At 36.9% G+C, this 15,451-nt stretch overlaps 1 protein-coding gene across 2 annotated transcripts in view; it reads right to left on the minus strand.

The window, feature by feature from the left end:
- Positions 1-14,730, minus strand: part of LOC132309019 (uncharacterized) — a 52,349-nt gene extending 37,619 nt beyond the window's left edge. Inside the window, exons 1-6 of one of the 2 annotated variants that reach the window (XM_059807373.1) lie at positions 14,573-14,730; positions 14,337-14,441; positions 9,418-9,479; positions 9,244-9,327; positions 9,109-9,140; positions 8,848-8,929 (exon numbers count right to left, since the gene is read on the minus strand). In XM_059807373.1, coding sequence (XP_059663356.1) covers positions 8,848-8,929; positions 9,109-9,140; positions 9,244-9,327; positions 9,418-9,479; positions 14,337-14,441; positions 14,573-14,596 — 389 coding nt within the window. In that variant the 5' untranslated portion in view covers positions 14,597-14,730. The remainder of the gene's footprint in view (positions 1-8,847; positions 8,930-9,108; positions 9,141-9,243; positions 9,328-9,417; positions 9,480-14,336; positions 14,442-14,572) is intronic. The other variant, XM_059807374.1, reaches the window with a different exon arrangement.
- Between the last annotated feature and the right edge of the window lie 721 nt (positions 14,731-15,451).

Here is a 15,451-nt window from a genome sequence, read left to right on the forward strand (position 1 = left end):
TCACCATTATCATGTCAAGTCCACGGGCACCATAATGACATTTTCTCTAGTTGAAGATCATCTAGGGGTGCATTCCATCTCTTCTCCTACGGAGAATAGATTGGAAGTATACCAACATATTTTGCACATTTCTCAAATGTAGGGAAAAAGTTTGTCAGATCATCATTGACAAAAGGAAATTCAATAAATGTAGTGTTCTTAAAATGAAACTTCAACCCGAGCCTCACCCGCAACGATATAAGATAGCCTAGGTAAATGGGACTTCCTTAATAGTCATAGAGAGGTGTCTAGTTCCTATTCAAATGGGTGACTATTTTGATAAAATATGGTGTGACATCCTACCTATGGAGGTAGCCCATGTAATACTTGGTTGCCCTTGGATTAATAATGCCGGTGCGATCCATTATACTAGAGACAATAATTGTCTTCAAGTGCAACGGTAGAACCGTCATGCTAAACCCTGCAAAACCAGCAAGGCCATCAGAAAGGGAATCTAGAGCACCACAAAGGACTTTTCTTGAGCCCTGTGATGACAAACATGCGTTTGCAAGAAAAGAGAAAGAAATTACTTAGGAAATTGCATGTGTTCCATCTGAAAACGTGTGTAATCTCCACCACCGATCCTAATGTCCCACCCTATCCCAGACATCCTAGGGAGTGAACAAAAAGTGAACGGATCTTTAACAGAAAATATCAGATAGGGATGTCAAGTATGCAAGCTATTTTTGCAAAACACTTTGGACATCTTTGGGCACTAATTTGAAATTTTCCTTTGCATTTTCTCCTCAAACTGACAAAAAACTTAGAAGTTGTTAACCAAGGTCTAGAAAAGTTGGTAGGTTCTCTTATAAGAGTGCCCCTGAACACTTGGGGCTTTTGTTATCTGCCGTGGAGTTTCTATATAATAGCTTGGTTAATTATTCACCTAAAAGGTGTTTCTAGGAGATTCTATCTGGGTGTTTCCCTCACAAACTCACCAACTTTATTGCGTTGCCTCCACATTCTTGTTCATTTAAAATTTCAGATTCCTTTGTCCAGCGTGTCCATGAGTTTCATGCCAATATGCGACAACAAATTGTTTTGAGTAATTAAAATTATGATTTTATTGTGTATGCTCATCTTAGGAATCGGGAATTTATTGGAGGAGATTATGTTCTAAATCAAGTACACCCACAACTTTTTCCTATTACATGCCCAAGATATTGGACTTGTCAATATCCATATATCTGGACCTAATGCATTTTTTTTTTCTCTTTTCTAAAATTAATTTTTCTTTACTTGATGCATATTGATTTGCCTTGCCATCAGATAATAGTATTAGTCCAATTTTTCCCGTGGAGTATTTGACGTCTAACTAAGGTACTCTGAGCTTCCTGTGTTGTTACCGTATGTTCCTACAGGTGGAGTTGTATTTTCTTCAACACCAGAGCTTGTTCTTCCATCATGTCAGCCATGGTCTTTGATTGGATTGAAGATATTCTTGATCATCAGAGAAATTGTAAATGGAACAAATGGAGGACAAATGAGTTTTGTTATGCTGACTTGGACTTTTTAGATCTGTACTATCTGCTTTACCCTCCAGAGGAGAGTTCTTCTCAGCCAGCCAGGGAGAATTGACGGGGAACAAGATATGATTCGCAAACATGAGTTGCATTTGCTTCAGCGTTACTTTTGGAGAAGATGGAAAGAAAAATAAAATTAGAGATTTTAGTAAATTAGGGTTTGTATTTATGCTTATAGTTATTTTTGGTAATGTTTGAATTTTAAGGTTATTATTTTGGTATTTTTATGTTTTAGGGTTTGCCTAATAATTTGCCTATATAAAGGCTCCTGTATAAACAAACAATTTAGCTTTTGATTATTGAATAATATTATGAGTTTGAGAACTCTCGTGTCTTCTTCTCCCTCAGTGTTCTTGCTTTTCTCAATCCCTCCGTCTGTCCAACCTACCTATTCACTCTAATTTATCATCCCATTTATCTGTCTATTCACTCTAATTTCTCACCCCATTTGTCCGTCTCCTCACCCCTTTCTTCTAGTCTTATCTCATCTTCTCATTCTCATCTCCTTCTTTCTTTCTGGTTCTAAATCAAAGTTTCAACAAACAATATTCATTCTGCATCACGTCTCGCTTCAAGCACCATCAGTCACACAATTTATAGAACATAGGATGTGAGTGATTAATTAATAATTAAGTTGATCTAAAAATTTCTTAATATCGACCTTGAAAATTTGGTTAAAGCTGATTAGTATCAATTAGGAAGCTTGAACTAGTTAAGTATAATTTAGAATAAATTTTATAATTAAGAAGTTTAAAATTGAACACTAATCAATTGGGAATGGATTTGGAAACATTATTTTTGGTCTGGAAAGCTTAGCTTTCAAGTGCTTTTTTTTTTTAATGACACAAAAAACAAAAAAAAAAGAAGAAGAAGAAGAAGAAGAGCAAACAAGGAGTTGATTTTGGTAAGGATTTCGAGTTTAAAAACTGACCAAAATGCCTTAGAAAGTCATTAAAAAAATAGTTACAATATCACAACCCTCACCCTATCCAGACACAATATTGTCCTCTTTTGTCTCCCCCGGAACAAAGACTTTCCGGGGCTCACCCATACTGGTACTACTCCAAGTTAAGCACGCTTAACTTTGAAGTTCTGATGGGTTCACGGCCATCACGGCTTTAAAACGCGTTATGTCTTAGAAGGGTGTAGAACCTACATATAGCACTTCACATTTCCCAGGTGATGTGGGATCATGACACCCAGCAGTGTGCCAGTGCTCGCCCACATCGCACATGCCCACAAAGGTCGTCACAATCACCCCCCCCCCCCCTTCACCCACCCAATGGGACCCAACGTCCTCGTTGGCCACACTTTCAGATGGTTCTGGCTCTGATACCCTTTGTAACAACCCTCACCCTATCCAGACACAATATTGTCTACTTTTGGCTCCCCCAAACCAGAGACTTCCCAAGGGATCACCTATTCTGGTACTACTCCAAATTAAGCACGCTTAACTTTGGAATTCTGATGGGTTCACGACCATCACGGCTTTCAAACGCTTTGTGTCTTAGAAGGGTGTAGAACCGACATATAGCACTTCACCTTTCCCAGGCGATGTAAGATCATGACACCGTGTAGCCTACCAGTGCTCGCCCACATCACACCCGCCCACAGAGGTCATCACATACAATCTCGTGATGAGCTCTATAGATTAAACTCTATAAGCCTTCCAACAACATATTCCATGTCTAATTTCGAATCTACTGAACCTCTACATTGATCAATCAAACTCACTGTAGAGAGCTGCGATGGAGCCTCGATTAGTCGAACATCAATTGGTTATTGCTGGAGTTGTTTCAATTGATCAGTGGACGTATAGAGCCAGTAAAACATGTGTCTGAATTAGTTTTTAGGCCTTCCAAAACTCACACAAAACATTCATAAACAAACTAATCACTACATCTCTATGGGGTGGGGTGGGGAGAAGATGCTTTGGGGATTTCTAAACATCAAAAATAAATAAAATAAATAAATATAAATAAATAAAATTATAAGAATAAGAGAGACAACTACACGTGAGAAGATTGAGAGCTTTATTTTTCATAATGAGGTTTTTCATAGAATACCCTATCATATTATGTCATTGCGTGCTTAAAGAAAGGAGATTCATTGAAGACTTGAGGATTCATCAACCACGGCATCTATCCATCAAATGAAATAGGAATGGTTTGCAAGACGACATACAATCACTATAAGAAGTAAAGCGGATTGTTGTATTGTGAACAAATTCATTGACAACAACCACACTCAAGTGGTGGGCCTAGCGCAAGTCTGGATTAGAGGTAATTCTGCATAGGTAATACTCTCTTCGATTATAATGGATTGTTTGTGTCTAGTTGCGGCCCATGAAATAGCCCCTTTAGGGTTTTCCACGTAAATTTTTTGATAAGTAATAATTCATTAAAAAACATTCAAAAGGGGAACGCGTCCCTCAAAAACAACACAAGGCCAAATGGGGCCTCTAAATCCTCAACAAATCCAAAAACTCTACAAGTTCATCCAAGGATTTACAATTTCTTCCTAGAACCCAACAAAAAAAGGTGCTAAGAATGGAGAATTTCAACGACCCAACATGATTTTCCTTTCCCTAAAAGGATCTCCTATTTCGTTCAAGCCATAAACACCACCAAACGCATAAAGGAACAACCCTCCAAGGGTCACGAGCTTGGCCCCCACTATACACCCTCTTCAAGCCTCAATTAAGCCTCTGGTAGACCGTGGCATAACCCAAGAATCCCAAACAAACCAAAAAACAAAAGCCAACAATCTCGGGCCACAGAACAGTGTAAAAGAGGATGATCAACCGTTTCCTTGTCGTTTTTGCACATAAAACACCGATTCACCACGATCTCTTAAGGTTTTCCACGTAAATTATTGTCTTTCATTTAATTTACATTGCTTTACAGATTTATGGTCTGGATGGTTTAATTGATTGCATTCTTATTCACATGAGAATGATTAATGAATTATTAATTAAAATTGAAACTAAGTAAAAAAATTATCAAAGTCTGTGTAGGGTTGTTGAAATAAACACTATAAAATACAATAATGAGGCATTGCTCGCAACATAGTAAAATCTGAAGTGGACTAAGAGAGGTGGAAGCCCAGACAAACTTGAGAGAGAGAGAGAGAGAGAGAGAGAGAGAGAAGATAACAGTGTGCAATTGACTCCCTTGGTGAAGGTTTAGAGGGAGTGAAGAAGGTATGGCCGTATGGTCGTGAAAGAGTGAGAGAGCTCAAAATGTGGGTGGCTCATTTCCAATTTCTTCCTTCTGATTTCCTTCCCTCTTCCTTGGCCTTGGAGTATCTCCTTTTATAGGCCAAGTGATGTCATGCTACAACAAGACATGTAAGTTTATCATAATAATTAAAAGAAGAAAATTGCTCAAATAATTAAAAAGCAAGACTAGCTAAGATGGGTATAAGTTGTATGGGAGTCAAAATGGTATCTCTCTTTGCTAATCAGATCGAAGGTCAACTGAACCATTATGAGAGGGTGATTTGCCTTCTCGGCGGGCCTTGGACTTCAGCCACCAAACCAAGTACCTCCTCGGATCCCAGGTATTCCCGAGTTTTGCTCTCAACTCAAGTCTTTAAGTCTTCAATCTTCTATCTAAGGTTTATTGGTGACTTGGTATATACCACGTAACTCGCCCTATGACCGTTTGACCTTTTGCTACGTGGGCCATTATTGATGACGTGGCATTGCCATGTGGACTAAAACATATTGAGAACCTACAGTTTGCTTTACACATAATGAGTAAATATTAATGCTTTACGTCTAATTGGGACATCACATACTTTTAAGTATCAGAACTTTGGGCGATTGTTCTGTTAGGTTAATAGAACTTAGTTGACTAATTTCATTCAAAACTCGGAGTTTATATTTTTAATTTAGCTTTTAATTAGTTTTCAAAAGTTATAATTGAGTTCTCTCTGTCCAAATCAAAAGTGATATTCAAAGCATCAATCAAGGGCAAAAAGGTAATTATACACTTATCAAAATTATGGTTCATGATTCATATGCATTCATGTATTAAAAATATTAGGGTTTTTAAATTAAGTGTTTTGATTTTTAAAAATTACTTCTAGGTAAAAGTGTTGTAGAAATTGCTATTTGCAAAATCCTAAAGAAAGGCAACTTCGCTGGATGGATCAATTGAAGGTCACTCGAGTAATTTCGATTGACTGAACTTCACGAACAAGTTTCTAAATAGGATTTAAATGCTTACAATCCTAATCCTTTTGTGCTTATAAACTCTATCTGTTGACTTTAAGATATAATCAAATCAAGAGTAAGTGACAAAGAAGAAGAAAAAGAGAAGAAAGCGGATGAGAGAAAAAGAGAGAGAGATGGGGAAAGAGAGAAAGAATGAAAGAATACTTTCATCCTTCCACCACATTCTATTTATAATAACAAGTTTCAGAAATTACACATAAGCCCCAACAATAAGTAATAACAAATAAACCCCTGACAACTCTATCATGTCTCTCAGAACTCAATCGTATGCCTTCTCCAAGTCCATAAAAACCATTTGTAGATTTTTTGCTAACTTCTACATTCCTCCACTAGTTGCCTTAATAGGTAAATGGCCTCTATAGTGGATCTTCCGGGCGTAAATCCAAATTGATTTTCAGACACGGTACATTCTTTCCTTGGTCTTTGTTCTATTATCCTTTCCCATGATTTCGTAGTGTGACTCATTAATTTAATCCACCTATAGTTGTTACAATTTTGTATATCTCCCTTATTTTTGTAGATTGGTATCATAGTACTTTTCCTCCATTCATTGGGCATTGTACCTTCCTTTAAAATTTTATTAAATAAATTTGTTAGCCATTCAACTCCTACTCTTCCCAAGGTTTTCCACACTTCTATAGGGATTTTATCTAGACCTATAACTTTCCTTATTGTTTCTTATTTTTCGCAATGTGTTCTCTACCTTATTCCTATTGATTTTATTCGGTCCTACAGCTTTATTGTTTCCCATTTTTCACAATGTGCTCTCTACTTCATTCCTATTCATTTTATCGATCATACTAAGATTAGCTCATTATTCTCAATGTCCAGTAATTCGTAGTGGCATATAATCAGTAGTGGCATATAATCAAATGATAACATTCACCTATTTTTTTATTTTTAAAATAGAGAGAGAGAGAGAGAGAGAGAGAGAGAGAGAGAGGTATTTAAGAACGTTAACTTTGGAGTCAGATTGATTTTTTTTTTTCCCAACTACAAGAATAGATCAAACGATATGCAATTTCAAGGTCATTCGAAAAAAGCTTAAAATCCTAACATGGGTTGAAAGTTCCTTCAGATGTATATATCAAGAACAGAGAGAGAGAGAGAGAGAGAGAGAGAGGGGGGGGAGAATTATAAAAGGAAAGTTTAAAATAAAATGCTAAAAAGGAAATGGGATTAAAATTCATGGAAAAGGATGTTGGAACGTTTTAAAAGATTATTAAAGAACTTCTTGGAAAATAAAAGGAAAAGAGTCATTATCTAAAGAAAACTTGGTAGTAGATCATAGATGATGTTGGGGCAGTGAAAGCATGCGAATAACTAAGATCCAATGAAAGGCAACAAAGCAATCACACACAAACACAAGATATACATGGCTCAGCCAAAACCGGCCTACGTCCATGGATGAGAAGAGATGAGAATGTCCAAACTATAGTAAAAACAAAGAGAGTTACAAAACTAACTCAAAAAATAAATAAATAAATTTCCAAAAAGATATACATAGATATATATATATATATATATATATATATTTTTGATAAGTAAGATTTTTATAAAAGGCGCTCAAAAGGGGAGCGCTCCCAAAGAAGATGATAGTGACCAAAATCGACACTATAGCTTTAAGAAAATCCAAAAGACAATCCATTGAATTACAATCCCGCCTGTTTACCCAAAAGAATAAAGAAGTAAGAATATTGTATTTAATAGCCCAAATGGGGGACTCCTCCCTTTCAAAGTATCTCCTATTTCTTTCGCGCCATAGACCCCACCAAATACAAAGGGCAGTGGCCATCTCTGACTCGGCTCTCCACTGTACACCCTTCCTAAGTCTCTAACAAGTCAACCGTGGATTCTGAGAATACATGGAAGACCAAACACAACCAAAAACATAGCCCAAACATCCCTAGACACTGAGCAATGAATAAGGAGATGGTTGACAGATTGCCCCATTTTCTTGCACATATAACACCTGCTAACCACATTATGACCACTTTTTCTAAGGTTATCAATAGTAAGGATGCTTCCCAAAGCAACAATCCACGAGAAGAATACTACCTTCAGTGGAGCTTTCGTCCTCCAAATGGCTTTCCAAGGAAACATAGGGCCAGGACACTCCAACGTACAATTATAGAAGGACTTAACCTCGAACACCCCTCTCGGGGTACCCACCCACAGCATCTCGTCCATGCCCACCCCAACCACCACCTCTGTATAAATGAAGGCTGGGAAGTCTGTAACCTCCAAAAGTTCCCAATCATGAAACCGTCTACGGAACTACACATCCCAAGTCACATGAAATGATGACTATCTAAAAGACACAGTTTAAAGAAGATTAGAGAAAACTGTTTTCTTTTTCTTTTCTTTTCTTTTTTTTGGTAGGATTAGAGAGAATCAATCTATTTTATTGTAGTAGATTTTTTTTCTTTTCATTTTTATCCCAATTTTTCTTTTTGTAACAGGTAAGCCAAATCCCCATGCCGACTTTGTCCCATTGGGAACTTGAACCCTCAATCTTCTCTTTAATAGGTTGGGGATAATGGAAATACCACTCAAGGTGATGCTTAACCTCAAGTTGGTGCTTATTTTCTAACTCGTGGGATTTTACCATGCACAAGCCCAAATAATCAAAGCCCAAGGTATGGCTAAGAAACCTGGTTTTGGGGTTACCAAAAAACTCCTTGGACACGAAGTCTCTCGCAACATAAAAAGGAATAATAAGATGGATAAAGATTACTTCACTAATGATTTAAATAGAATTTCAGTCTAAATGAAGATATGTTTATTAAAAAGATCTGGCAAGTGGCATATATTCCATATCTATAAACCTCGTTACGAATTCCATAATGCTTTATCCATGTGCAGTTTCCATGATAAGCTAACAAGATGAACCACATTTTGAATCCAGAATGCAAAACACATCTCAATTCATCTTAAAAGATGTGTGTAAAACAAATATGAAACACACCAAACCCATATCACATGGAAATGAAGTAGAGAATTATTCCTAAAACAATTCATACAGAAAAGCCTGGAATAACTTACTGTAAAGTAGACACCCAAGCTCTAGCTGCACCAGGAGTTTCTGCACAAAGGAAATAATCTTTCTTCTGTGGTGTCCCAACATCTAAGCAGTACGGTTAAGAATCATGCAAGTCCTAGCATCCTCAAACCCAACAACAAAGTTCACATTCAAAGTGAAGAGATGCAATTCAGAATTTTTATGCTTCATCAATCCCTCCTCACAGGAAAAAAGAAAAAGAAAAAAGAAAAAAAAGAAGCAAATAAATAAAGAAATGTGGATACAAAAACAGCATCCATCATACTTTGGTAGTCCACTGAAGAAACAAGAATAAGAAAATCATTAGTAATCATCTAAACCCTAAGCAGAAAATACAGCTGTTCTGATTACAAAAAAGAACTTTTAAAGACAAATCTTACTGGAAGTTAACAGGAGATATTGTTATTGTGCTATTTGCATCAAATATAATGGTTCCTTTGACAGTTGGTTCATTCCTCCTAACCCTAAAGAATTAAACAAAAGTAAACTTGAACAAAGGCAAGTGTTTCTTAGTAGAAAAATAACAAGAAAAAGTTTGATGCAAAACATCTTACTTGTATTCCATTTTTCCAGTTGTTGGGTCCAAGATCACCCACCTCTCGTTCCATTTCCTCAGCTATTTGAAAGGAAATAAATTGCAGAAGCCACTTGTCAGAACAAAGAGATATACTGGCAATCTTCCAAAAGGTTTCCAATACAGACCCAAGTTAGACAATTTTATAAATGAACAAATAAATGCTTCACATTCTTACAGTTCATTATATAACAAAGCTTTTTGTCACCTCTAAATGTGTAGAAATTTCTTCTTTCATTAGCATCTATACTTTTGTTCATTATTCAACAAATTATTAATTAATTCATATCTTAACACCCTCATTGTCACACCATAATATCCTTGACTAGTGTTATCAAAGGCCCAAGGCACACTAAGGCGCTAGAGGTCCTTTGGAGCCTATACGCAAGGCGAGGCGCGCACCTGAATGAAGCGAGGCACACTATTGAAAAATTAAATTACTATTAAAGCATATTCATATTCCATTTTACAAGCACAAATATGGTCAAAGGCGCACCTGGGCACACAACAGACACAAGTGTTAAGCCTATATGAGCCTGGAGCCTAGGCGTGCCTTTAACAACGCTGTCCTTAACCTAGTACCCTTTTCCATGCTCCTTCCTTCTTCGCAATCTCATATTTGATTTGACACATTGTTTCCGATTGACATCTAGCTGTTGGCGTGTGGTTTTAGAGAATGAGGAATCACTTTAATTATAATAGAGCCACAAGTGAGTAGAGGCCTAGGTCGAAGTCCGAGAAGTCACGCGAGGGACTCCATCGAGGGTTCAAGGAAGATAATAAGGACAACTCCTGCAAACTCCCTCAGAGTGAAGATAGGGGCACTCAATATTGAATGCTCTCTCGGGTTATTAACTCAGCTATTTATATAAGGCCATCCCAGGGTAAAGACAGTGGGTGTAGAGGATTGTCCATTGGTCCATAGTTAAAATGAGATGTGACTATTTGGCGGCTCGAGGTTGAATGTCTGTTCTTTTAGGATAAAATGGGGGACAAAGCATGTGATGTTGTGGACAGAATTTGGTGCCAAGATCGCGTTGTGACCCAGTGGATGAGCTTTGTCTAGGCCAAGACCATCAAAGCTCTGGGGGTTCGAGGGCTTGCCCCTAAGGAAAAAAAAAATTACCTGTTTTTGCTCATGATTCGTGGACCTTAATTAGTCTCTTGTAGCCCGATATATAAGGGGCGCTTTCGGTTTGGAATGGTGCAAGGGAGAGACTCTGGAATTTGTACAGAAACAGAGTGAGGGGCTAACAACTTGTAATCCCCGATTTTACACATAGTGAAGACTTTCGCCGGATCTCAACCATAGACGTAGGTTATCGAACCACGTATAAATCTTTGTGTTCTTTGTGTGGTGTGTTTACTTTTCTATCGTGATTCTTGATTCTATCTTGAGTTCGATGTGTTTGTCGTAACAAAGCATTTAATCTCATTATGACAAGGTAGGTAGCATTAAATGTGAAGGTTCCAGGGCTTGCTTCACTCTAGGGGGATCACTTCTCTTCCTTCCTCGATGAAATGCCAAAGAGCGACACCATGCTCCCTTTAGCTGAGGTGGCGTCCCTTTGACGTTCTTCAGATTTCAGCCGCCAAGCCAATACTTCCTCGGGTCCCGTTGAGAGTGTTATGACAAACGCAACGAACCAAGCAACAATTACGAAACACGACAGAAACACAAACACACCACACGAAGAACACAAAGATTTATACGTAGTTTAGCAAAGCCTACGTTCACTGTGGAGATCCGCGAAAGTTTTCACTATGTGTAAAATTGGAGATTACAACTTTGAGCCCCTCACTCTCTCTCTGTACGATTTTCAGTGTCTCTCGATCATCACATTCCAAACCCTAAGTGCCCTTATATATCGGGCAACAAAAAAGTACTTATTAGGGTTCACGACCCATGGGCAAGAACGAGTCAAAGAATTTCCTCGGGGCTAAACCCCCAGAGCTTTGGTGGCCTTGGGGCCCACACAAAGCTCATCCAACATCACAGAGAGGATGATGCACCAAGGTCCTATCCCGGACCACGGGGCACTATTTCCTTCCTTAAGTAGGCCACTATGAAAAGGGGTTCCCTCAAGGGCCTTCAAAGTTCTGAAACATTCTCTTCTATTTTTCTTTTCTCCTTCCAATTTTTTTTGTATCATGCACATTTTGATGCTATTAAGATACTTGAATCCTTTCGGAGCATGACTGCTTTGTGTCAAGTGCTTCAATGGAAAAAAGGGTTTATGGTTTTAAAAAAATTAATTGATTTTCTTTTAATCGCAAGAGTCAATGCTATACTAGTACATATGGCAACAAACACATGGTTTTACATAAGCAAATCAATAGTAAGATATTATGTACAATAATATTTTTATAAAAATAATTCAAAATTATCCAAAAAAGTGGAATTCCCAATTATGAACTCGCAATATAACTATATAAGCTAGGTATTTGATAATACGGTTGCTTTATTATTATATTTTGGAACCATATAAAAATAAATGGACTATAATAGAGATAGCATACCTTTATGAAATGTGAGCGTTAGGTCAAGATGAGAGACTGACAATGCAAGATTAATAGTTACATTAAAGGTACTATGATGTCACCATAAGGTTATTATCCACATAAACACATTGACCAAAGATGAGTTGATTGATTAATTTGATGAATGAATATATAGATGCTAACAAAAGAACACAGTTAAAAATTTATAATCAAAAGCTTTGATGCCTTGAGACCCTTTTTTTTAATTAAAAAAAAAAAAAAAGAAAAAAAAAAAGAAAAAGATACTTTACATCATTGTAAATTGGGAATACTTTACTGCTATCTATTATCTAGCAAGATATAGACTCTTCCCATGGAAAGCAAAATTATACTAGAGGCGCCAAAAACAAGGGCACTATTCATATACACTCAAGGTATGCAAAAAAGTCAAAAATAAACTTCATCTCCCGTAAAATCTCAACAAAAGAATAAAAATGCAGACTCAAGAATCCAAAAATAAAATAAAATACCACAACAAAAATACTGCTTCAATATATGTAGATGCAACTTTTCCCTTTCAAAAGTCCTCTTGTTCCACTCACACCAAATGCACTACACAAGACACAAGGGAGTAGAACCAGATACATTGTTATCCCTGCGCCAAAGACAGCTCCCTAGCATATCAAACACCGACTTTGCACAATCCGCTCAATGCCACATAATGCAAGGAGAAGATCGCAAAGCTCACTCGGCATGAAAAAATGCAAAAAAAGATGACTCGCTACCTCCTTTTCCCATTGCACATGCAATACCTATTAACCATACTATATTATCACCACTACAGATTGAAAATTATATGAATAGCATCCATAGTGGCCTACTAAGCAAGCAAGTCATCTAAAGAGAGGTCCTCCTACAACAAATGCAATTCCATCTTTCCAAGAATGCACAGATTTGCTCCTCTAGAAAGAACTCCATAGAAAGGCCAAACATTACCAATAAAGCACACATAGAATTCAACTCCTAGTCCTAGAAGACTTACTCGGATTCCAAACCACACCATTTTCCACGAAGAACACAAACTCTATGTGACGGCCCGCATCGCATGGGGGAAGAAGTTGTTGGCACTTATAATGGGAGATGCCTTTTACTTGTGTAGACGCGTTTTAGAACTGTTAGTGCCAACAGGGTGCAAAACGAACAACATCTGCACAGTGTGAGACGGGTCTTGACAGATGGTTATCAGGGTCAACCCCTCGCCAGCATATTGGGAGAGTGTGCAAAAGCGCATGAGGGTCACGCCAACAGGGACCTTTGTCCCAAGAGGGGGTGACTTTGATGTCCCACATCACACGGGGGAGAAGTTGTTAACACTTGGATAGGGGGATGCCTGCTACCTATAAAACCGTAAGCACCAAGAGAGTGCAAAGCGAATAATATCTGCACAGTGTGAGGCAGGTCTTGACACTACCATTGATCCTTCGATGTCCAATATTATTTTGAATAGCCCCGGAACGTATTTTTAGTAGCATATCATACAATACTACAAGTAGCATTTTATAAACCAAACCAAAAGGAACATTTTATTTTTAGTAACAAGCACTGACTGTTTGGAAATTAAAGACGGCTTCTTTTGATTCATCACTGAACAGGTAGGTTTTTAAACTGCTTTGTGTGTCAAGGACCCAAGGTAGCTATGAAATGACCCATGTTTAGAACTCATGAAGGGGTTTAGATTAATTTTACATATCAAAGAGAGTTGGCACGGTCAGGCCATGAGAAAAGACCTTATGTTTTATGGTTTAGTATTCAGCCACTAAACTTTTCAAGTTCTTTTGTGATGGTGATTACAAATACAGGATATAAATAAGGACCAAGAATTTGCATTAGTAAAAAAAAATATTGTACTGCATAGCAACCTCAAGGTAACAAAAAATACCTCAGTACACTAATCAATCCAGCAAGAACTTATCATACAACCTGCATTACATTTACACTGAACTTGATTTAATTACTTGCTTATAATCTTTCTGAAACTCGACATGATCAAAGTTTTGAGGACGAATGGTGTTTTTTTTTTTTTTTTTTTTTTGAGAGGTAAGCATTTAGAATTTATTAATAAAACCAACAAAGGCAAAGCCAATTACAAAACTTTGAGGGGGAATGGGGTTTACCATTGAATTAGGGCACCTAATTACACTGTTTAAGAAAAACCAAAAGCATCAATCTATCACTCAGTACGTGTCTTCTAAAAATCACAGGAACAATTGAACTTTGAATCTGAACAGAGCTTCGGGCGTTTGGATCAGGTAACATTTGACTTTGAAAACAAAAAAATCAAATGTTTGACAGTAAAATACACAGAAAACACCGAGGAAGGCATAAGCTTTAGGATATAATGAGAGAGAGAATGGGTACCGTTTCAGATCGTTTGAGAAGAGGACCCTGCAATAAATTCCTACCGGAGCCCGACGCTAATTGTCGTTTGATCTTCTCCAAGCTCGTCTGTGTATCCCCCTCTCTCTGAAACAATCAAATTTTATTACTCTCACATAATTCAAAAAGTTTTACTCTCTCACACACAGGCACACGTATATCGAACACAGACACATTCAAATACAGAGAGAAAGACGGGCAGCTAAGGACTGACTCACCGGAGGAGTTCCATTAGAAGCCATAGTAGATCGAAGGGAACTTGGAAAAGCGTTTGAGAGTTTTCCTTTTGGAAGATGAAGATGAAGAATCGAAGATGATCCTTGGACCTGTTAGGTTTGAATCCTTTGGTGGACTTGCAGGTAATGTATGTATGTATAATCCAATAAAAATTCTCTTATTTTTTATTTTTTTTTATTTATTTTTTTATTTTTTTTTGGATAAAGTACAGCCACACCCCACACCCCAGAGTTTGACAAAATGACACTTAGACGAAATTTATTAATTTTTTGAACAAAAATACCCCCTGAAGGTTCAAAAATGGACAAAAGACTCTTTTAGATGAAAGAATTAAACATCTTAATTTTAAAATAAAAAAGAAAAAGAAAAGAAGTAATAACAAAATATAATTTATTTGAAATATATGTATTGGATCAAAAAATAATTTTAGACGTCTACATTTTTAAGAAGTTGGGACATTTATAAAGTAAAAAAAAATAAAAGGTGAACAATATAAAGTTTTTTTTTATTACTTTTTTTTATGCATAAATTATTTATGAGGGTAAATTGGTTCAATTTATTAAATTGTAAAGTTAAAAAAGTCTCCTAAACGGTTAAAGGGTAATTTAGTCAATTTCTCATGTAAAGGGTGTCTTTGTCCATTTTTTAACCTTCAGGGGGTGTCTTTGTCCAAAAATCAGATAAATTTCCTCTAAGTGTCCTTTTGTCAAACCTCTGGAGTGTGGCTGTACTTTATCCAAATAAAAAATAAGAATAAAAAATTACATATTACTAGTATTTGTTTCTTTTAGGTTAATATATAAAATAAAATATAAATAAATAAATAAACAAACAAACAAACAAACAAACAAACAACGACA

Source organism: Cornus florida, unplaced genomic scaffold (assembly GCF_030987335.1).
Source record: "Cornus florida cultivar Cherokee Brave unplaced genomic scaffold, ASM3098733v1 CherokeeBrave_3.0.0_Hap2_Chr05, whole genome shotgun sequence".
NCBI lineage: Eukaryota > Viridiplantae > Streptophyta > Magnoliopsida > Cornales > Cornaceae > Cornus > Cornus florida.